Source organism: Equus caballus, chromosome 12 (assembly GCF_041296265.1).
Source record: "Equus caballus isolate H_3958 breed thoroughbred chromosome 12, TB-T2T, whole genome shotgun sequence".
Lineage (NCBI taxonomy): Eukaryota > Metazoa > Chordata > Mammalia > Perissodactyla > Equidae > Equus > Equus caballus.
In genome coordinates, this window is record NC_091695.1 from 27,284,863 (window position 1) to 27,308,549 (window position 23,687).

The following is a 23,687-nucleotide window of genomic DNA, read 5'->3' on the forward strand; positions in this document are numbered from 1 at the left end:
TTGTGACTTTCTGGTGTTCTCTCATGATTAGAATGAGGTTGTAATTTTTAGAGAGCAATACCGCTAAGGTAAAGTGTTCTTCTTATCATATCACATCAATGGTACATGCTACCACCATAAATTATCACTAATGATGTTAACCTTAATCACAAGTCCTAGATAAAGTACGCAAGCTTCCTCCATTTTGTAGAGTTACTTTCCCTTCTTTTTCTATACTTTACCCTCAGAAATAAGTCACAAAGTCTAGCTGGTGGAGAATTAAGCTCCATCTCTGGGAGAAGCCAATATTTAAATAACTTATTTGGAGTTGGTTAGCAAAATTTGTCTCTTTTCCCTCGATTATTTATTTACTCATTTATTTATATTAGTATGTTCTCATTTATTTATTTTACATTATGGGAAATAACCAATATAGGTTATTTTTTGCTCAAATTTTTCCACTGTCACCATTTGAAGCTCTTTCAGTTTTCTCCTGTGTCCCTTTCACATAGGTTCCTCCTTTTGTTTTATGAGCACTTCCTTATTTTATGGTACCACACAATGCTCTAGGCTCATCTTGTATTTTTTCTACTCCCACCACAGAATCAACTATTTCTACAAAGAGCCTTCTTTTCTTTTATTAGAGAATGGTATGTAAAAGACAAGATTTGGATGTTGAGTGTGCTTGCTTATACTGGAGTTTTACTTCTAGGCCCTCTTGTCGACAGCAGTAGGAGGTGTATATTTAGGAGTCTGTATACATTTATAATTTTACTTCTTTCTCTACCTATCCATTATATCTGATGCCTCTGACTTTACCGTATTTCATCGCAACTTTCCCCCTTTCTTATTCCTAACTTTCATCTCTGACAGTGAGAAACTTGGTTCTTAACAATCCCCAACTGTTAACTTATTCTTGTGACTCCAGTATGCAAATAAAGCAGTTCCATAATTGTTAATCTATACTCCCATGAAAAACAACTTTAGCAACTAAAGTATAGGATATTTATAGTTTCTTTTATTTTTAGCCTTGCAATTTCCAACCAATACACTGTTTTCCAACATTACTTAAGTCAGCTCATTTTCTTCCCTATCTTCTTCCGATGAGGTTGTCATACATTTGTAGTGCAATTAGATTTTTTTTAACAGCCTATATTCACTCCTGAGATTCTCCTGGCTGATTCTTTTTAATTTGTACATACTAAATTTCACTCTTTGCTATGTATAGTCTTATGGGTTTTAGCAAATGCAGAGTCATGTATATACAGCCCAGTACCATGGAGAATATTTGAATCAACCTAAAACTTCCCTTTCCATCCCTTCTATAGAAAACCACTCTTTTCTCCCCCAACCATTGGAAATCTTTGAGTTTTTTACATTACTATGTTGTATGAATGGAATCACACAATTGGAACCTTTATATCTTGCTTCTTTCATTTTAAATTCCACTTTAGATTCATCCATATTGAAGCATGAATCAATAATATTCCATTTTATCATTGAATCATCTTCCAGTTTAATTATATAACAGAGTTTATTTAACTATTCACTTTCAGTTGTGCATCTGGTTGCTTTGAGTTTGGCAATTCTTAATCTAGAAGATTTTTCACTAAGATCAGGAACAAGACAATGGTGTCTTCTTTCACCACTCCTTTTCAACATTGTACTGGAAGTCGTAGCTAATGCAGTGAGACAAGAAATTGATATAAAAGGGAGAAAGATTAGGAAGGAAGAAATAAAAACTGTCTTTGATCACAGATGACATGATTGTCTATGTAAAAAATCTAAAAGAATAGAACAAAAAACCCTCCTAGGATTAATAAGTGATTGTAGCAAGGTTGTAAGAATGCAAGATTAACATACAAAATTCTATCATTGTCCTATATATTGTGAATGAACAAGTGGAATTTGAAATTAAAAACACAAGACCTTTTATATTAGCACCCCAAAATGAAATACTTAGTTATTAATTTAACAAGACATGTACAAGATCTAAAGAGGAAAACCACAAACTCTGATACTGATGAACAAAACAAAAAGAACCAAATAAATGGATAGATATTCCACGTTTGTAGGTAGGAAGACTCAATATTGTCAAAATGTAAGCTCTTCCCAACTTTATCTGTAGATTCATTGCAAACTCAAACAAAATCCCAGCAAGTTATTTTTGTAGATATTGAAAAATTGATTCTAAAGTTTATATAGAGAGGCAAAAGGCCCAGAATGGCCAACGCAATAATGAAGGAGAAGAATAAAGTTGGAGGACTGACACTACTCAACTTCAAGACTTAGTATAACTTAATGTTACAACAACCAAGATAGTGTGGTATTGGCAAAGATTCCAACAGATAATTGGCACTGAAAAGAGAGCCCACAAATACATCTACATAAATGTTCTCAACTGATCTTTGACAAAGGAGAAAAGATAATACAATGGAGCAAAAATAATCTTTTCAACAAATGATACTGGAATAACTAGACACTCACATGCAAAAAAAAATAAATAAATAAATCTAGATACAGTCCTGACCTCCTACAGAAAAATTAACTCAAAATGGATCTTATACCTAAATGTAAAATACAAAATTATGAAACTCCTATGAGATAAAAAGAAGAAAACTTAGGTGGCCCTAGGTGTGGCAATAACTTTTTAGATACAACACAACAGGCACAATCCATGAAAGAGATAATTCATAAGCTGGAATTCATTAAAATTAAAAACTTCTGCTTTATGATAGATACTGTCAAGAGAATAAGAATACAAGCCACAGACTGGAAGAAAATATTTGCAAAAGACACATCTGGTAAAGGACTGTTATCCAAATATACAAAGAACATTCGAAACTCAGCAATAAAAAAACTAACAACCTGTTTTAAAAAGAGAGACAAAGAACTTAACAGATACCTCACTAGAAAAGGTATACAGAGGGCAAATAAGCATAATGAAAGATGCTCCACATTATATGTCATCAGGGAAATGCAAGTTAAAACATCAATGAGATACTATTACACATATACTATAATGGTCAAAATCTGGAACTCTGCCAACATTAAATGCTGGTGAGGATGTGGAGCAACCGGGACATTCATTCATTGCTGGTGGGTATGCAAATTGGTACATCTACTTTGGAAATAAGTTAGGTAGTTTCTCACAAAACTAACCATACTTCTACCATACGATCCTGCAATTGCTCCTTGGTATTTACTCAAAGGTTTGAAAATTTGTGTCCATTCAAAAATCTTCACATGGATGTTTATAACTGCTTTTTCATAATTGCTAAGTCTTGGAAGCAACCAAGGTGTCCTTCAATGGGTGAATATGTTAACAAACTGGTACATCCAGACAATGGATTATTGTTCAACACTAAAAAGAAATGAGCTATCAAGCCATGAAAAGACATGGAGAAAACTTAAATGCATATTACTACATGAAAGAAGCCAGTCTGAAAATGTTACGTAGTGTATAATTCCAACCATATCTCACTCTGGAAAATGTAAAACAATGTAGCTAGTAAAAAGTTCAGTGGTTGCCAGCGGTTGAGGGAGGAGAGGGATGAGTAGGTGGACCACAGGGGATTTTTAAGGCAATGAAAATACTCTGTATGATACTATAATGATGGATAAAATTCATTTCACTGTTGTCCAAACTCATAGAAGGTACAACACTAAAGAAGAAACCTAAGGTAATCTATGGACTTTGGCTGATTATGGTGTGTCAATGCAGGTGCATCAATTGTAAATGTATTTCTGCTGGAGGATGCTGATAATGACATAGGCTGTACATGTATATGGGCAGGGGGTACATTGGAAATCTCTACACTTTACTCTAAATTTTGCTGTGAACTTAAAATTTCTTTTGAAAAATGTATATGCATATAATATTTATAACAACACTTATAGTTTTATATAAATAAAATAAAATTACATATTGTATAAAGTATCAATCAATAGAAGCTAGAACTTAAAAATACTCAAAATAAAATTTAAAGAGCAAGGAGAGAAAAACACAAAAGACAATTTAAGAAACAGGCCAAATAGATTGAGAAATTCCAACATACGATCGTATGAACTCTATAAGGAAATACAGAGAACAGGACGAAATAAATTTGCAAATGGAAAATGTCTCAAAATTTGCAACTTGAATAAATTTAAGCCCCCATTTGAAGAATCACACTAATTTCTGAGAAACACATTTAAATCTTTTGTATTGGATCATGTTGTTGTGCAAGCAGAAGAACAAGGACAAGGACACTTTTACCTTACCAGAGAAATAAACAAAGTAATAATAATCAGACTTCTCATCAGAAAAAAAGAATAAAAGTCAGCAGGCAGTAGATACATATCTTCAAAAGCCTAAGGCAAAATAAATATCATTCCATATTTCTATTGGCAGGTAAACTACCATCTGAATGAGATGGTGAATCAAGACATTATCAGATATACAAAAATCAAAAGTTGGTTTAGTCTCCACAGGTGCAGAAGTAGAGTGAAAGTGTTTCAACAAGAGAGAAGAGATGCAATATACCAGATTGAGGAATTTGGAAGAAGGAATAGAGCTTGTTTTGTTCTTTTACTTTTCTTTTTCTCTTTTGGTCTTGTTTATCTGTAGCAAGGGTGTCTTCTGTCACTCTGTCCTTCTCCCTTTGTGTGGTAAGGGTAATGGCACAAGATCTGCCCTGCCTGTGTAAAGGAGAAATCTATAATATTGGGATACATATTAAATGAGATTCCCCAGAAGCAGACCTCTGGAGTCAGTGATCTGAGCTCAAGTAGTTCTTGTGAGAGTTCATGTGAGAGGAAATATATTTCAAATATCAAAAATCACAATAAATGTAAATTAGTTAAACAAAACCACTCGGTATGTAAAAAGCACCTTAATTTTTTAAATGAGGGGGAAAAAGAAAACAGAAAGAATGCAAATATGTGTATATGCTACTCAATATATCAGATTATGCTCCTTCACACAGTTTAATTATTTTTTCCCTATATAAGTGGGATAAAGAGAAGTGATTGGTTCCACAGGAGCTCTGTTCCCCTGAGCATTCCATGCCTGTTCAATTTTCTCCTTGTTCTCCTTCATTAGGCTTCAAAATCTCATCATGACTCTGCATGACATACATTATTTCAAAAGGACCAGACTGAGCACAGCCAATTTTGTCATCAATCATTGAAATGATGTATACTTTTAGTATACGCCAGCTTCTACCAAAACTGAGTATTTCAGTGAGTCTGCAACCACAGGCAGGGAAAAAACCTAAGATAAAAGTTAAATTAATTCATATTGAAAAGTTAAACCCTTACTAAGGACTTTCATATATCTACTCATTTCTATTCACAGATACAATTCCAAAAGTATGTGGAAGATATAATTTTATTATTTCTGTATCACAAACAGGGAAACAGAGATCAGCAGAAGGTAAATAATTTTCTGAGTACAAAGAAAATCCATGATAGATAAGTTTTTAAATCCTGCCTTCCTAGCTCCATGTTAATGATATTTTCTCCACCTCTTCATGCTTTTAGGAACCTTGGAATCTTTGACCAGTACATGAGGGAGAATTTCACCTATGTTGTTTATCTATTCTTCTAGGGATGTATTTCTGATTTCATCCTCACAATTCAGGATTGTCTTTCCCTTCTTTTCAAGAGCAAGGTAAGCTTCTATATGCAACATACGTTTTCAGTGAAAAATGTGAGGCAGAAGCAGTGGGAAATCTACAACTTCTATGAGTTTTTGAGTTCTTATCTGGTTGTTTGAACACTTTGCCTAAAACATTGCCATAAGTATAGGATGCAAATGCAAAGCATTTTAATCAGCATAAAGTAGAATTCATATTTATGAAATTCCATGCTGCTTTCCTTAAGAAGACAGCAAAAATCTATGATAGATGGTACTCTGATTGAGTAGGTAGCAAATTCCTACTGTTTTCTATTTGTTCACTTGTCGTTGAAGGGACAGCTAGCCAGAGTGAAGGGACACTTTAGATTCCTTAAGGATGACCATGAAGCTACCAAGGCCCTTATTCCATTTTCACCATTATTTCCCCACAATCTAAGCTTTCTTTACTTGCTTATCTAGAAAATCTGGCAATGCAGTGACTAAAGGCACAGGCATTGAAATCAGTTAGCTGTGGGTTTGTATATTAAATATCTCTTACTAGGTGTGGAATTTTAGGAAGGCACATAACCTCTCAAATCCTCCATGTAAATTAGATTATGTGTATATATGTGTGTGTGAGTATGTGTGCATACACAATATATATCCCTTTCTCCTCTGCTATTTCTATCATCTATCTATCTATTTATCTACCTACCTATCTGCCCATCCCTCATCATCAGTGTCATCTATAATCTATGTATCCATCTCTCCATCTATGAGACAAACTACACATAAGCAATAAGTTTAAGCAGTTACTAACCTCAGGATGTCTATTACTCATCATAGAACAAAGCAATTGATGTGTGTGTGTGTGTGTATATATATATATGTATATATATGTATGTATATGTGTGTGTGTGTGTGTATATATATATATATATACATATATATATGTCTGTTGGTTGTCATACTGTGACTGCTGCATGTTCCTGTGTTGCTGAAAGCTATGCCATGAGTACTTAAAATATCAGCAGGATAAGCAATGGTGGACAGCTTTCAGGAAAGCTCCCACACTAAGAGAGACGGGGAAGAAGTACCTGGCCACACACTTCTGAAAAAATTGGCCATGAAAATCCTATGAATAGTAGCAGGACCTTGTCTAATATAGTGTCAGAAGATGAGAGGGTGGTGCAAAAAGATGAGGCAGGGTTCCACTCTGCTGTCCACAGGGTCACTAGGAGTTAGAACCAACTCGATGGCACTAATAACAAATATATATATACAAAACTTATATTATTATGTTGTGAGATCTTGACAAACACAATTTATGGTGCAGACACATATAATAATGTGTTTAGGGGCCAGGAGAAAGATGGTAGAGAATAGTGGTTACCGAAGAATGGATATCTTTTACAAGGCTTCAACTAAAATTACAAATATTTGTGCTTTCTCATGAATAGATAAGCAGATTAGTGGCAACATCCAAACCATGAATTTTCACCCTCAGTACCTCAATTTCTGTGCTCCAGCTGAGTGTTGATAGGAGTTACTGTAAAAATGATTTCTTTGACTCATTCTATCTCAATAGAAGAGGAGTACTTCAAAACAAGCTAAAATGTGGATCTCAAGAAAAATATTAAGAAAAAGAAGACTTGAAGGACCCTGGGTTCTCGTGCAAAATAATTGACACAGCCATAAAGATAGAGTGAGAAATATGGGGGAAAATAAAATATCTGAGTGCACAGTAGGAAAAGACAATTGAAAGATTAAGGCTACCACTTCAAAACTCACCCATCTGCATTCGTCACCTGACTTTCCTAAACCAACATAGAGACCATCATCCTATGCTAATAATAATATTATAGGAAGTACTCATCAAGATTTTGCTTAACACATTGTGCTGTTTTTCTGTATCATTACTTTTAACTCTCACAATAATCCCTTGATGTAGGTCCCAACACCACCTTCATTTTGCTGATGGATAAAAGGAGACTCAGGAAAGTTAAGCTAGAACCAATGTCTCCCAGGTGGTAAACGGTAGGGCTGATACGTGAATGCATACACTTGTCTTCTCAGAGCCAAAGCTTTTAGAACCAATGCTATACTTCTCTTCAGAATTGTCTTTGTTGATTGTACATGCCTCTAATACCAAATTTATCCACTGCATCTACTATGCATTTATTTGTGAATTACTTATCTATGCTACTCCATGCATTAAGTTCAGTACAATAGAGACAATTAAGTGCAAATTGAATAAAATTCAAATTCATTAACAGCATTTAGGCTGAGAACAACTCTGATTAGGTCTGAAGCTGGGCTTTCTCCATTAATAGCTGTGTAACCTTGAATAAATTACTCAATCTCTCTGGACAAATTATACCAGACATATAAGTGGAAAAAATAGATAATTGATCTAATAGAGTTGATAAGAGGATTCTATAGAAGTGTAAGCTGTTAGAAGACTCAAAACATCTGATTTAGGAAATGGATTCATTCCAGGCATGTGAATCTGGACAACTCATTATCCCTTCCCACAACTTAATTTCTTCATATACAAAATCAAGAGGTTGGAAAGGTGATCTGTAAAGACCCTTCCTCTTCAAAAGTCTAGTACTGTATAGATAAGTATCACTAAATTGTGTTGTCTAACCCATGCTTAAGAAATTGAGAATATTTAAAAATAAATTATTGCTATCATAAAATAATGCTTGTACATTCCAATTTCTGTGCAACTGATTTTTGTTCATCAATGTGTTCCTTTACTTCTCTTTGCTACAGAGCATTTTATGATTCTCAAACAACATCCATGGAAAATAATACAGAGGTGAAAGAATTTGTCCTGCTAGGACTAACCAATGCCCCAGAACTCCAGGTTCCACTCTTTATAACATTCAGCCTCACCTATCTCATCACTCTGATTGGGAACCTGGGGCTGATCATGTTGATCCTGCTGGACTTTCATCCCCACACTCCTATGTACTTTTTCCTTAGTAACGTGTCTCTAGTGGACTTTTGTTACTCTTCAACAGTCACTCCAAAGGTGATGGCTGGGTTCCTTACTATAGAAAAGGTCATCTCCTACAATGCATGTGCTGCTCATGTTCTTTTTTGTAGTCTTTGCCACTGTAGAAAGTTACCTCTTGGCCTCAATGCCCTATGATCGCCATGCAGCAGTGTACCACCACAATGACGACAAGTGTGTGTACGTGTCTGGCCATAGGCTCTTACATCTTTGATTTTCTGAGTGCTGGTATTGACATTGGAGACAAGTTCTGTCTCTCTTTCTGTATGCCCAGTGTGGTCCATCACTTTTTCTGCAATATTCCAGCAGTCATGGCTCTATCTTGTTCTGATAGGCATGTGAGTGAGCTGGTTCTTGTTTTTGTGTCCAGCTTCAACATCTGTTTTGCTCTCCTGGTTATCTTATCTTATCTATTCATATTTATCACCATCCTAAAGATCCGCTCATCTGCAGGATACCAGAAGGCTTTATCCACCTGTGCCTATCAACTCACTGAAGTCTCTATCTTCTATGGAACTATTATCTTCATGTGCTTACAGCCCAGATGCAGACAAAATGGCATCGGTGTTCTATACTATGCTCATCCTCATGCTCAATCCTGTAGTCTATAGCCTGAGAAACAGAGAGGTCAAAAATGCAGTCAAGAAGGTTGTTGAGAAGGCAAAATATTCTCTAGGTTTAGTCTTTTAATGATGTAGAATCCACAGAAGTTCTTTCATCCCATTAGATCTACTTCATGTCATAACTCAATGTCCATGGCCATGTGGAATAGTAGAACATAAAATTTTACCTGATATTATTTATTTCTTTAGTTTTAGAACAAGTCCAAGCCTCAAAAATGCAGAAAAATATTTTAACTATTTTTAATAAAATCTGTTTAACAAAGTTTGTGTGGTTTAGGGGCACATTTTATCCAGATATAAGTAGTTGCAGCATCTTAATAAATTAATGTTTCAGTCATTACTGAGATTTTTGGTAAGATAAAGCATGTTCACATGACAATTTCTAAAACACAGGTGCCATATTATACTAAAGTGGGGAAAATATTGTCATTTTTTACCTTAACCTTATGACTACCAGCTCTTCACATTATGTTAAAAATAGTGCACTGATATTAATAGTGCTATTTTCTTTTTTTAGCAGAAATGTTTTGAAATGCTACTTCCACTATTGATATGTTAGTTGAGCTATATCATGTCTTATCACCCTCCTACCCATTCACTCCACTTCATTTTCACTGATTTGATGCTATTCCTGGACAACTCCACACATGCCCCTGTCTCAGGAACTTATATTTGCTGTTTCCTCTTCCTGGAATACTCCAACAATCATTTCAAATTGCTGGTTAAATGTTACATGTTCAGGGAAGTGATACAGGCCTTTCTTGATTCAGCACTCACTTGTAAACCTTTGACTATTTCCCAGGTTCTACAGAGTTGTTTCTGAGAAATTTTGCTCGATTTTTCAGTATTCTTTAGAGGAATGGGCTCTTGAAATACACTAATCTGCCGTTTTTCCTCTCTCTCTCGTAAGAACACTGATTATTACATTTAGGACCCACCAAATAATCCAGGTGAATCTTCCATCTTAATACCCTTAACTTAATTACAATTGTAAAGCCACTGGTAATATTTACAGATACCAGAAATTAGGACTTGATATGTTTGGGGACCACTATTCAGGCCCCTACAGCATTATTTCTCACTTATGCAAATACATATCCATCACACAAGTGTCTGGCAAAGTGGAAAGCCTCCTTTATGTGGTCACTCAAGGCTGGTGAAGGCTTCACCATGCGTAGCTGCATCTGCTCGAACATGAAGCCTCGTCAATTATTGTGGAAGGAGAAAGATAACAAGAGAGTAATCTGTATGCTTCAATTCATCGAGAAATGATATATATCAGTTCTTTCTACAGTCCATTGTCTAAAACTAATAAATGTCTCAGCCTACCTATAATGGGCAGGCACCTGTGGGGAAGTAGATGGAATGTTTGAATATCATTGTTTTGGTGACTCATGCTGTATCAGTATTTATAAATAGAATATTGATATTTAACCTTAGAGAACACCTGATATGTACTAGAAATTATTTTCTGCTTTGTATGTATACGACCTGATAACCTTCTTGACAATCCTATGAGGGTGGCATGATATCATGATCTCCCTCCTTGCAGATGAGAAGCTGAAGTTTGATGAGGATAAATTACTCACCCATTTTGAGGACAAGCCACTTTAGTATGCAGAACAAACTTGTAACCACTGCACATGTAATGGGAAAGGTTTAATAATTCTGCTAGGAGTGTTGCCTCCAAGGAGACTGTATAGAGGAAAGAATGAATCTATCTCCTTTGTTAGGAAAAAAAAAAAACTTCCAGGCTGTAACTGTGGTGGTAAAGCAGGTGGAATTAAAAAAAAGATTTTGTTAAAGATACTTATTGAGACATCTTTAAAAATGAGCAGAAATGAAAATGAAATTAAAATTTAATTTAATTTAAAAAATTTAAAGTACCAAGTGCTGCAAAAATGTGGAGAAATTAAAATGTGTTGGCAATTGGGAATGCAAAATGGTAGAGCCACCACCATAAACAGTTTGGCAGTTTCTATTCAATTAATTATATTTACCAAATGACCAAGCAATCCAACACCTAAATATTTACTCAAAGGAAATAAAAACATATGTTCATACAAAAATTTTAGCCAATGTTTAGATCAGGTTTATTTATAATCACTAAACACTGGAAACAATAGAAGAGGCCCTCAACTGAGGAAAGAAAAAAAACAACGTATAAAGTTTATATTATGGAATACTACTCTGCAATTAAAAATTTCCACCATAGATACAGGTGACAATATGGACAGATGTCAGTTGAATTAGGCTAAGTGAAAGATGCCAGAATCAAAAGATTACATATTCTATGATTCTAGTTAAGGACATTCTTACAAAGGCAAAATTGTATAGAAGAAACCAGTTTAGTCATTATGAGGGGGAGTGGTTCAGAGAGAGGGTTGACTACAAAGAAGCTCATGGAATTTATTATGTGTAACTGTGGTAGTGGATACATGACTATACATAAAAATTAATTATCAAATTATTAGAACAATATACTAAAAGGTGTGCATATTACTGTTTTGAACTCACACATTATTAAAAAATAAAATAACAATATGAAAACATATATGCACACTCAAAATATCCAACTTGGTCCCCCCAGGGAGTTTAATAACTTCTTCCCTAGGAAAGTAGAAAGAGAAGCTGTAGATGTTCTCCTGGGGGACAGCTCCTGAGAGCTCCATGTCTCTATAAGTCCCTCTGGGTTTCCATGCATTAGCCTCTGAAATCCATGACTCCAGGTGACTTTATTTTAGAGGGACCAGACTTTGGTCCTAGACTCTTTGATCATCATGTATTAATCTGAATGTTGATAGTTGTTTGAGCATGCAGGCCTTCTCTCCGTCTTGATATTTCCTCTGAGTCTGCAGTGATGGCCAAGGAAACACTCCAAGGTAAAAATTATATTGAATGACTTTAAAATGATAATTCCTCAGCTTACCAAGTTACTTTATAGGCATTTCTTTATTTGCTATTTACAGATACATTTATGTGGATTATGTAGGAGAGGTAATTTTATTACATTCATTTTGCGAATGAGGAAGGAAGTGACCCTTCCAAGGGCACAGAAAGAATGCATGGTAGATTCAGGACTTGAACTCATGTTAATGTTCTTTCTTCCATTGTTCTCTGCATTAGAGACCTTGGAAGCTTTGGCCTCTATTTGAGAGTTTCTCTGACAGTATGCATTATTCCATGGCTGATTTTTTAATTTCAAACACACTATCCAGTATTGACTGTCGCTTGTTTTCAAGCAACAAAGTAAGCTTCTATAATCAATATAAGCCTTTAGTGAAAACTGTAATTCATGCAAAAGCAGTGGGGTAGCTACATTTACTATGATTTATTGAGCACAGAAATACATGTTTTGAATATTTTCCTTAAAAATTGAAGCTGGGAAGTAAATGTCAACAGTTTCATCAGTAGAAAGTTAGATGATACTCATGAAACAAGATCACGCTGCTCCTATGAAAAGATTAACAAAAAAATAGTATAGGTCATGCTACAGTTAGGTGGTAATTTTCTCTATTCGCTATTTGTTAGCCTCTTATTGGAGGCAAAGAAAAAAACCAGGAGAGTGAAATGACACTTCTTTAAACTACAAAGGGACCAAAGTAAAATAACAAGATTCAAATTTCATTATAACATTTTCCACACAATTTCATCCTTATTATTTCCAGCATACCTACACACATTGACAGCAAAAGGCTTCTGATCAAGTCAAAAATGGATTTAAATCCTCATACTAGCTGTGTAATTGTAGATCATTACATAAATTTACAAATTCTCAATTTTTTAATGGTAAAATAAGAATAAGAGTACCTAACTTACACACACACACACACACACACACACACACACACACACATTTTTATATATAAACCTCTTAGCATTGGTTGTAGTACATAGTATGTGCCAGAAGTGGTTGTGCATGTCAACATAGGCAAACACAACCTTCATGGGCTAGGCTTCTAAAGTGAAGTTGCTAAAGGTATAGGAGGAAGATGGCAAGAAATAATAGTCAGCATTGGATGGCTGGCCTTCCAAAAGACTCATATTCAAATAAAAAGAATTAAAATACTGTTCCTGGGGCAGAGTGGTTAAGTTCATGGGCTCTGCTTTGGCAGCTTGGGGTTTCACTAGTTCGGATCCTGGGCGCGGACATGGCACCGCTCATCAAGCCATGCTGAGGCAGCATCCCACATGCCACAACCAGAAGGACCTATGACTAGAATATACAACTATGTACTGGGGGGCTTTGAGGAGAAGAAGTTAAAAAAAAAAAAAGAAGATTCATAATAGATGTTAGCTCAGGTGCCAATCTTTAAAAAAATAAAATTCTGTTCCTACACAAGAAGCGATTCACATAAAATATTTAACATCACAGAGTTTGCCACAAAAACAGATCTGCAGTCAAAAGCAAGCCACAAACTATGAACTTTCACCCTCCATCTCTGTGATTCAAATACGGGATGACAGTAATGTAAAAAAGAGTGAGTTTAACAGAAGGAGACTCTTTCAATGCAAATTAAAAGATAAATTTCTAGGAAAAGTTAAGAGAAAAAATTACTACACAGAAGAACTAAAGCCGCTGATTGTATGAGTGGAGAAGGACAGAGTGAAAGTTACTGGAGAGCACAGAAAATCTCATGGTCCTATGGTGTGAGAAAAGGGAAACTGAAGAAGGAGGCTGCAAGACTTCAAAACACACTGCATGCTGCTACCCACCTTTTCCAAAACAACATAGAGATCATGATTCCATCCTAAGAATAGTATTATAGCTAACATTAATCAGATTATGCTAAACACCCAACAATTTACTCATTGTTCTTTTTTTTTTTTTTTTTTGGTGAGGAAGATTGGTCCTGAGATAACATCTATTGCCAACCTTCCTCTTCTTGCTTGAGGAAGATTGTGCCTGAGCTAACATTTGTGCCAATCTTCCTCTATTTTGTATGTGGGATGCTGCCATAGTATGGTCTGATGAGAGGTGGGTAGGTCTGTGCCCAGGATCTGAACCCAAGGACCCTGGGCTACTGAAGCAGAGCATGCAAGCTTAACCACTACACTGTGAGGCCAGCCCCTACTCATTGTTTCTTTAATACATTGTCTCATTTAATTCTTACAATAATACCTTGAGTTATATCTCATTACTATCTTCTTTTTGTAGATGGAAAAAATTAGGTTCAGGGGAGTTAGGTTAGGATTAATGACTCCTAGGTAGTGAATGGTAGAGCTGATCTGCACCTCATCCCAGAGCCCAAGCTCTACACCTGCTGCTATGTTTTCCCCTCAGAATTGTCTCTTCTGGTTGTACTTGCCCCCACTGTTCCACTTATACCACCACACACGCTATGCATATAAGTCTCAGCTGCTTCGCTGTGAAACCCCACACACTGAGCTTGGACCAATGGAAACAATGAGTAATTGTAAACTGAGTTAAATTTGATTTGATTTAAATTCAAGTAATTCCGTTTTACTTAGGAACCACTCTACGTGGACTCAAAGCCATTAATACTTGTAGAAACATGAATAAATTGCTCAACATCTTTGCCTCACAATTTAAATGAAAATAACAACTAATTGACCTCATAACATTGTTGAACGGAATCAATGGATTTACAAGTAAAGTGTCTGGAGCAGTCCTGGCATCTAAGCAACATATATAAGCTTTTACTAGTATAGGAAAAACTGAATTGGCACGAAAAAAGAATCCTGGACATGTCGTCTTGGACAAGTCATTAAATTTTTCAAATCTCAGTTTACAAATATAAAAAATTTAAAAACTGAGGAGAGGATCCATAAAAATTCTTCCAAGTCAACATTTTTAACTCTATAGATAATTATATACTATATTTTGTGGTTAACCTCATGCTTTAGATATGGAGAATCGTGAAATACATGTTATTGCTATAATGAAATAATGCGCATGGTAAACAAACATTTCAATTTCACTCTAATCTCTATTCCACTTAACACTCTTGTCCTTTGTTTCACCTTGCTACAGGACACCTCATGATTCCCAAATAACACCAATGGATAACAGGACAGAAGTGACACAGTTCATCCTCCTAGGACTAACCAATATCCCAGAATTGCAGATGCCCCTCTTCATACTGTTCACTCTCGTTTACCTTATCAGTGTGGTTGGAAACCTGGGGATGGTCCTACTAATTCTCATGGACTCTCATCTACACAGTCCTATGTATTATTTTCTCAGTAACCTGTCTCTTGTAGACTTGTGTTACTCTTCAGCTGTCACTCCCACAGTCATGGCTGGGTTTGTTACAGTAGACAGGGTCATCTCCTACAATGCATGTGCTGCTCAGATGTTCTTTTTCGCAGTCTTTGCCACTGTGGAAAATTATCTTTTGGCATCTATGGCTTATGACCGCTATGCAGCAGTGTGTAAACCTCTGCATTACACCACCACCATGACGATGAGTGTGTGTGCACGTCTGATCATAGGCTGTTATGTCTGTGGTTTCCTGAATGCCTCCATCCACATTGGCGACACATTCCATCTCTCTTTCTGTATGTCCAATGTGGTCCATCACTTTTTCTGTGATATTCCAGCAGTCATAGCTCTGTCTTGTTCTGATAGGCACGTGAGTGAGCTGGTTCTTATTTATATATCCAGCTTCAACATCTTTTTTGCTCTCCTGGTTATCTTCATATCTTATCTCCTCATATTTATCACCATTCTAAAGATGCAGTCATCTTCAGGATACCAGAAGGCTTTATCCACCTGTGCCTCCCACCTCACTGCAGTCTCCATCTTCTATGGGACAGTTGTCATCATGTACTTACAGCCCAGCTCCAGCCATTCCATGGACACAGACAAAATGGTGTCTGTGTTCTATAGTATGATCATCCCCATGCTTAATCCTCTGGTCTACAGCCTGAGGAACAAGGAGGTCAAGAGTGCATTCAAGAAGGTTCTGTTGCAGGCAAAATTGTCTCTAGGTTTAGGAATGCTGTAGCATTCACTGTGACCAAGTTTAATTTCTCTCAGATCTTCTCCACTTACTGAGTCATATTTTAAGGTCCACACTCAAGTTAAGTTCCTGAAGTAAACCCTTCCCTCTTCAAAGGTTTGTTGTCTAGAAAAAAGGAAACGTGAAAAAATATAATTCCTAAATGAGAATGGCTAAGATGAATCATAAGACATCTTGTGTCCTGCATGTTGAATACCTTATTGAGGATATTTGACTCATTCACTCATTCTACATGGATTTCCTTTACCACATGCCACTACAAACATACATGTAAAGGAGGGGCAAAAGCAATCTCATGAGCAGGAAGAAGTGCGTGCCTGTGCCTCACATGGGTACTTGTACACGGGAGTGGGAAATATGTCATATGTAATGAAATGTGGCTAGTTTTTTATTTTAATAATTTAAATAATTAAATGGAGTATTTGAACATCAGTTTACGTGAAATATTATTTATTTTATTGAATAAACGTTCTAAGGGTCCTAATTTGAAAATAAAGTGATACACTTTTAAGTGAAAGTATTTGCCTTTCCATTGACACATTTTATCTAGAGATACATAAATATAGCACCTTAAATAAATTAATTTTTATGTCTTGACTGAGTCATTTTATACAACCAACATGTTCACATTACAATTTTCAAGAGCCAGAGTACAAGAAAAATGGAGGGAAAATAAAAACATTTTCCAATTGGAAAATTACTGCATACATACAAATTAGATTTAACTGAAATTATTCCAAATGCCCATATAAATATAAACATGACAGTATCTGTCAGTAATAAAGACAGTATGCATTCATTATGCTGGTATAACACACAGTCTTCATGCTTTTAATTTTGATCCTCAGGGAGCTCAATACTGTACAAAACCTACTTATGGTAATGTGCACTAATGTCTAATTGGTTGTCTCTATAAAATAAGAGACTTCAGCATCTCAATAATTGTGGGATTGTGCCTGAATGTGCTAGGATTCTTATGGTGGTACTTGTGGATCAATATAGTTTGACACAAATATTCATTTCATTCTTTATGGTAACGTTTCTCCTCTTGGAACCATTTCTGATTTTTAGTTTAAATGATCCTTTAATTTTACAACTATTTCAGGTTACAGAAGATTTTCAAAAATAACACAGAACAGTTCTATATAATCTTGTGGCAGGCTAGAATAGCTGCCAAAAGATCCATGGCCTAATGCCTGGAACCTGTGAGCACTAATTTATATGGCAAAAGGGGACTATTAAGATGTGATTAAATTAAGAATTTTAAGATTGAGAGGTTATTCTGAATTTTCTATCTGTACCCCAAATAAAATCCCATATATTCTCATAAGAAGGAGTTAGAGAGGATAGGATTTTGGGAAGATACTTGAAGAGGAGGCACCAGACTCTGTCTCCTCAACTAGACAACTACACTGGCAGAATCTGTCTGACATAATTCTTTGGGAACTCTGGAGCCTGTTGAAGGCTTGCAATTTCCAGGGGACAATTTGGATGATAAATTGTGGTTAATTTTGAATTTCATCTCTTAGTACAGTAGCAGTTACCCATTTCCCATCGGCAGCCAACCACTTTTCCCACCCTCAGCCACATGGTAAGCAGCTGTGCACATTTGCCTACAGCAGCTTGCACACAGCTTGCAAGAGCCAAGGTGGCAAAAAAGACTCTGTCTTCCAAATTGGGAATTTGTACTCTGATTTCTGCTTCCAACCATGAGGTGCAAACAAAGAGGTAGGCAGCAACTGCTGTTGCATCTGCACTATGGTTTTAAGCCTCTCTCCATTTAGCTGAAATGACTTCCAGGGGATTTAAAGGGCTAGTGACCTCTTTATATCCCTTAATTCTCTTTTTCCTCTTGTGGGAGCCAGATGTTAAAGTCTAGGACATTAAAAACAACTGCATATATGGGGACAATTAGAAGGTGACCACACATGCCCAGGAAAAAGCTCAGAAAAGACCTGAGAAGACTGTAAGTTTATATGTCAGAGTGGTCTTCAAAACGGACAGGACAATCAAAAAACAAAAACAATAAGAGAAAAGGGCAAACTCTGGGGAAAGGAGAGAATCTGATGTCCAGAATTAACACAGTATTAGATTCAAATGTCCAGTTTTAAACAAAAAGATCATAAGGTATGCAAAGACACAGAAAAATATGCCCAATTCAAAGGAAAATAATAAATCAACAGAAACTCTCCCTGAAAAAGACATGACAGCAGATTACTAGACAAAGGCTTTGAAACAATTTCTTAAAAATGCTCAAAGAACTAAAGGAAGATGTAAAGAAAGTCAAGAAACAATGTATGAACAAAATAGAAATATCAATAAAGAGATAGAAAACCTAAAAGTAAACCAAAAGAAATTCTGGAGCTAAAGAGTACAATAACTGAAATAAAAAATTCACTAGAAGGATTTAAAGGAAGAGTTGAACAGGCAGAAGAAAGAATCAGCCACTTGAAGATAGGACAATGAAGATTAGTGATTCTGAGGAACAGAAAGAAAAGACAGAAAAAAAGTGAATGGTGCCTATGGACCTGAGGAACATCATCAAGCAGACCAACATTCACATTATGGGAGTCTCAGAAGGAGAAGAGAGTAAAAAATAGAGAGAACGTTGAAAAACGATGGCTAAAAACTACCCAAACTTGATGAAAGATATGAATATAAACAGCCAGGAAGCTCAAAGAACTCCAAGTAAGATGAATTAAGAGATGCTCACTGAGACATATTATATCCAAACTTTTAAAAGCTAAAGACAAAGAGAGAATCTTGAAAACAGAAAGATGGAAGCAGATTATCACATACAAATGATCTTCAAAAAGATTATCAACAGATTTCTCATCAGAAATTTTGGAGGCCAGAAGGCAGTAGGCAAATATATTCAAGTTATTAAAGGAAAAAAATTTGTCAACCAAGAATTCTACATCTAGGATAACTGTCCTTCAAAAATGAGGGACAAATTAAGACATTCTCAGATACATAAAAACTCAGAGAGTTTGCTAATACTAGACCTGCCCTGCACGTCTTGCCCTGCCAGAAATGCTCAAGGGAGTCCTCAAAGGTGAAATGAGAAGACATTAGACTGTAAATTAAAACAAGATGGAGAGAAAAACATCTTAATAAAGGTAATTATGTGGACAATGATTAAAACTAGTTTTATTGAAACAATGGTTTGTAACTAATTTTTGTTTTCTACAGGATTTAAGGGACATACATTTAAAGAAAAAAAAGTTATTAGTCTGGAAGGTAGTGTTATTTTAACCTTGATTTGTAAATCCAAATCTTGTTTTCTTGTTGGAAGGCATGCACCAACACAAACATACAGAATCCTTATGCAAGGCAAGGGAGAATTAATACTATAAAGTATTTATGAAAATCTGCCCAATCATTAGGTGATCACTAACCTAAGTGAGTAGAAACTTCAGTGGTGACATACAACAGATACAGAATTAACATAAGTAATCGAGGAAAATCACTAAACAAACAAACAGTATCCTCATCCACAACAAATACTAAGTGGGAGCAGAGATCTCAGGATAAGCTACATTTTATTAATTCGATTGTCCATATTTCAATTGCAAATATATATATATCAGACGAAGAAAAAGGAAAGTATGACCAATACATAGATTTTAAAAAATAATCAATAGAAACCATCCCTGAGGAAACCCAGATGTTGGGCTTAATAGAAAAAGATTTAAAACACATATAAATATGGCCAAGGAACTAAAGGAAAACAAGTCTGAAGAATTAAGGTAAGCCTGAGAACAATGTCTCACCAAATTGAAAATATGAAGAAACATACAGAAATTATTTTTTAAAAAACAAATAGAAATTCTTGAGTTGAAAAGAATAATCAATAAAATATAAAATTTACTAAAGTGGATCAGTAGCAGATTTAAGCTGAAAGAAGAAAAATATCAATGAACTTTAAGATAGGTCAGTTGAGAATATCTAGCATGAAGCACAGAAATAAAAAAGAATGAAGGAAAGTAAACTGAGTGTCAGAAACAAGTGAGATACTATCAGAAGTACCAACATACACATAATGGGAGTCCCAAAAGGAGACAGAGAGAGGGACAGAAGGAATATTTGAAGATATAATGGCCAAAAACTTCTTAAATCTGAGAAAAAGAATGGAATGCAAATAGATTGAAATTTTAACAAAGTGAACTTCAAAACATTAGCAGATATGTACATTAACAAACTCATACCATTTATATACAAATAAGTTATTAATACTATTGTAATTCTTGGTGTTTTAAGTTTAAAAATTAAATATTATGTTTTTATTTAAATAAATTAAAATATACATTTATCATCCTTTTCTTTTTTCTATATTGTGATATGTTTTCTCTATTAAAATTGTCATATAAACATATTAATTTTAGATATAACTCACGAATATGGAAATTTGGATAGGAAAATAAATGCCCATGTAAAGGCATGTATTTACATTAAAAACAAGAAAGAACAAAGAATAAAACATCTACAATCAAGAAACTTTGGAAGTATTTTTATCAAGGTTAGTTTAAAAATATATAAAACCTATTGCTTTTTCATATATAAAAAGATAAAGTGAAATATAATTTTTGAAAACCAAAAACATATGTTAGATATATACATATATGTATATATATTTATAGCAAATCAAATATTAATATTAAAACATGTTCTCAGGCACCAAAATAATTGTTTTAAATTCTAATATAACAATAGACCTACCTCATGTATGTCTCAACTAATTTCTCCTTCTATAGGTGTGTGGTTTTCATGAGTTTCTCATGAATGATGTATGTGTGTGCATATGCTTATATATGCAACTGTGAGCGGATATGTTCATGTGGGAGTGCAGGAAAGCATGTTTATTAACAAGAATTTGAAAATAAGAAGTCCTTGTTCGGGAGTGGTTCTTCCTAAATTTTTGTTCCTAGGTCTCATATTTTTTTAAGACTTTCACTCTGTAGGCTTAATCAATAGCTGAAGAAAGAACTAAAAGAAATTAGAAATTTGTGGGCCAGACAGGTAAATGTTTTCCCTAGATAGATCTGTGGTGGATGAAACTGCCTTATTGTAGATTTTACGTAATTAAAACATTAATCCTATAGAAGACTTTGCCTTCCCCACAGTCTTTTTAAAGGCGCTCTTGACTTCTTTGTTCCTCAGGCTGTAGACCAGTGGATTCAGCATGGGGACGACCATAGTATAAAACACAGATGCCAATTTGTCTGTGCCCATGGAATGACTGGAGCTGGGCTGTAAGTAAATGAAGATGCCTGTCCCATAGAAGATGGAGACCGCAGTGAGGTGGGAAGCACAGGTGGAAAAGGCCTTCTGGCATCCTTCAGATGAGCGCATCCTCAGGATGGTGATAAATATAAACAGGTAGGAGATCAAGATGACCAGGACAGAAAAGAGATCATTGAAGCCCACCACAAAAAGAATAACCATTTCACTGATGTAGTTGTCTGAGCATGAGAGAGTCAGAAGAGGAGGAGCATCACAGAAAAAGTGATCAACCACATTGGACCTACAGAAGGAGAGCCTGAAAATATTCCCAGTGTGGATGGAAGCATTCAAGAAACCACAGATGTAGGGGCCTATGACCAGACAAGTACACACACTTGTTGTCATGGTGGTGGTGTAATGCAGGGGTTTACACACTGCTGCATAGCGGTCATAGGCCATTGAGGCCAAGAGGAAACTCTCTACAGTGATAAAGGCTACAAAGAAGAAGAATTGTGTGACACAAGAATTATAGGGGATGATATTGTCTCCTGTGAGGAATCTTGCCATGACCTTGGGAGTGACAGCTGAGGAATAACCAAGGTCCACCAGAGAGAGGTTACTGAGGAAAAAGTACATGGGAGTGTGGAGATGAGAATCCAACAGAATCAACTTGATCATCCCCAGGTTCCCAACCAGAGTGATGAGGTAGATGAGAGAGAAGATTATGAAGAGTGGGATCTGCAGTTCTGGGTCATCAGTTAACCCCAAAAGAATGAACTCAGTCACCTCCGTTCTGTTCTCCATGGGGATCAATTGGGAATCGTGTGGCTGCCCTGTAACAATGAGAAATATGAATCAGAATGACAAATAGAGGGAAGACTGCTGAAATCAATCAGCATGATCACTCTGTGCTTTATTTCAGCATTGCAATAACTTGTTTCCAGGAGTCTCTAGACCTAAAGCATGGCTACGGCAACTAAATGAAATTTTAAATTATTGATAGATCATAGAACATCCCAGATAAAAGAACTGGAGATAATGCACCCCAATCTCTTAACTTCCTAGAAGACCGAGTTGAAGTAAAGAAAAGATTTGTGAAAGATCATCAGATTAGTTGCCAACTGGAACAGCTCAGACTCCCAATTCAAATTTTACATAACCATCACAAACTATTCTTTATGTTAAAATAGTTTAGTGAAATTAATGTGAACTTGATTTAATTTTACTTCAACTGACATTTTTTTTGTCTTTTCTATTGTGTCAAGAGCAGTGTCATATAATAGTAAAAGATAGTTAAATAAAACCTGTCCTTAGCCTAAAATGGTCTCAGTACAGTTCAGTACACAGAATGTGTAACCTACCATATAGTGGAAAAACAGTAGAAGTTCACATACAAGGATTCAAAGCATCCAGAAAATAACAGTTCTCACTTTTATTTCATTAACATGGCTTTTAACTTTTGCCTTCAGATGTCCCTGATCTGGAGCCATGTTAAAGCCAGGCTGAAAGGATGCAAATCCCACCTCCACTATGTACAGAATAGATGAACTTGGGAGAGTGTGCAACTTCACTCAGCAATCAGTTTTGAAACTGGGCTGATAATGCAAATTGGAATAATTTCAGTTGTTTGAGAATATGATTTGGACAGAGGGCTTGGTCTATCTGATATTGGACAGGTGGATAATATAAGACGGAGCTTTCAGATAAGGATGAAATCAAAGAGTTGATAACATCACTCATGCCATTTACTTTCCCCTAAAACTCCTCTGCTCTCCTATTCTTCATATACTCTCCACCAATTTTCCACAAAAGATTTCTATCTACACAAGTGGCAATTCCAACTGTGCCAGAAAAATCCATTTATTTTCTGACTCACCTTGAATATTAACTAGTGTCCAGGCCTTAGTTTCCTCATCTATAAAGTGGGGATAATAATATTGTCTAGCACTTAATAAGTATTCAATAAATGTCTCTATTCTGGGAAATTCAAAGTGTAGGTGAGATTTTCTTTGTCCCATTATCCTTAATTTCTCAGAACCTGAAAAAACTTGGATGTAGCCATCACACATAAGAACAATACAAATTTTGATACATTATCACGGATGTTAGGAACAGTATAAGAGCACTTTTTGAAGCCTACATGAAATCTTACTATGGAATTACCACTTGTTTGTCTAAATCAAGAATCTTCCCAAAATGAAGTCTGAAAATTTTATCCACTCTAAAATTTTAGCTGAGTAGTTTAAAGATTAAGG

At 35.5% G+C, this 23,687-nt stretch overlaps 2 protein-coding genes and 1 pseudogene across 2 annotated transcripts; 2 read left to right on the forward strand and 1 right to left on the reverse strand.

Annotated features, from left to right (window-relative positions):
• On the forward strand, positions 8,385 to 9,275 carry OR5B162P (olfactory receptor family 5 subfamily B member 162, pseudogene; annotated as a pseudogene).
• Positions 15,247 to 16,194, forward strand: OR5B158 (olfactory receptor family 5 subfamily B member 158). Its single transcript, NM_001391350.1, is given in 1 exon segment — positions 15,247 to 16,194. A coding segment is annotated over 1 exon segment (948 nt).
• Positions 16,195 to 21,291: 5,097 nt separating this feature from the next.
• Positions 21,292 to 22,236, reverse strand: OR5B12D (olfactory receptor family 5 subfamily B member 12D). Its single transcript, NM_001391740.1, is given in 1 exon segment — positions 21,292 to 22,236. A coding segment is annotated over 1 exon segment (945 nt).
• Between the last annotated feature and the right edge of the window lie 1,451 nt (positions 22,237 to 23,687).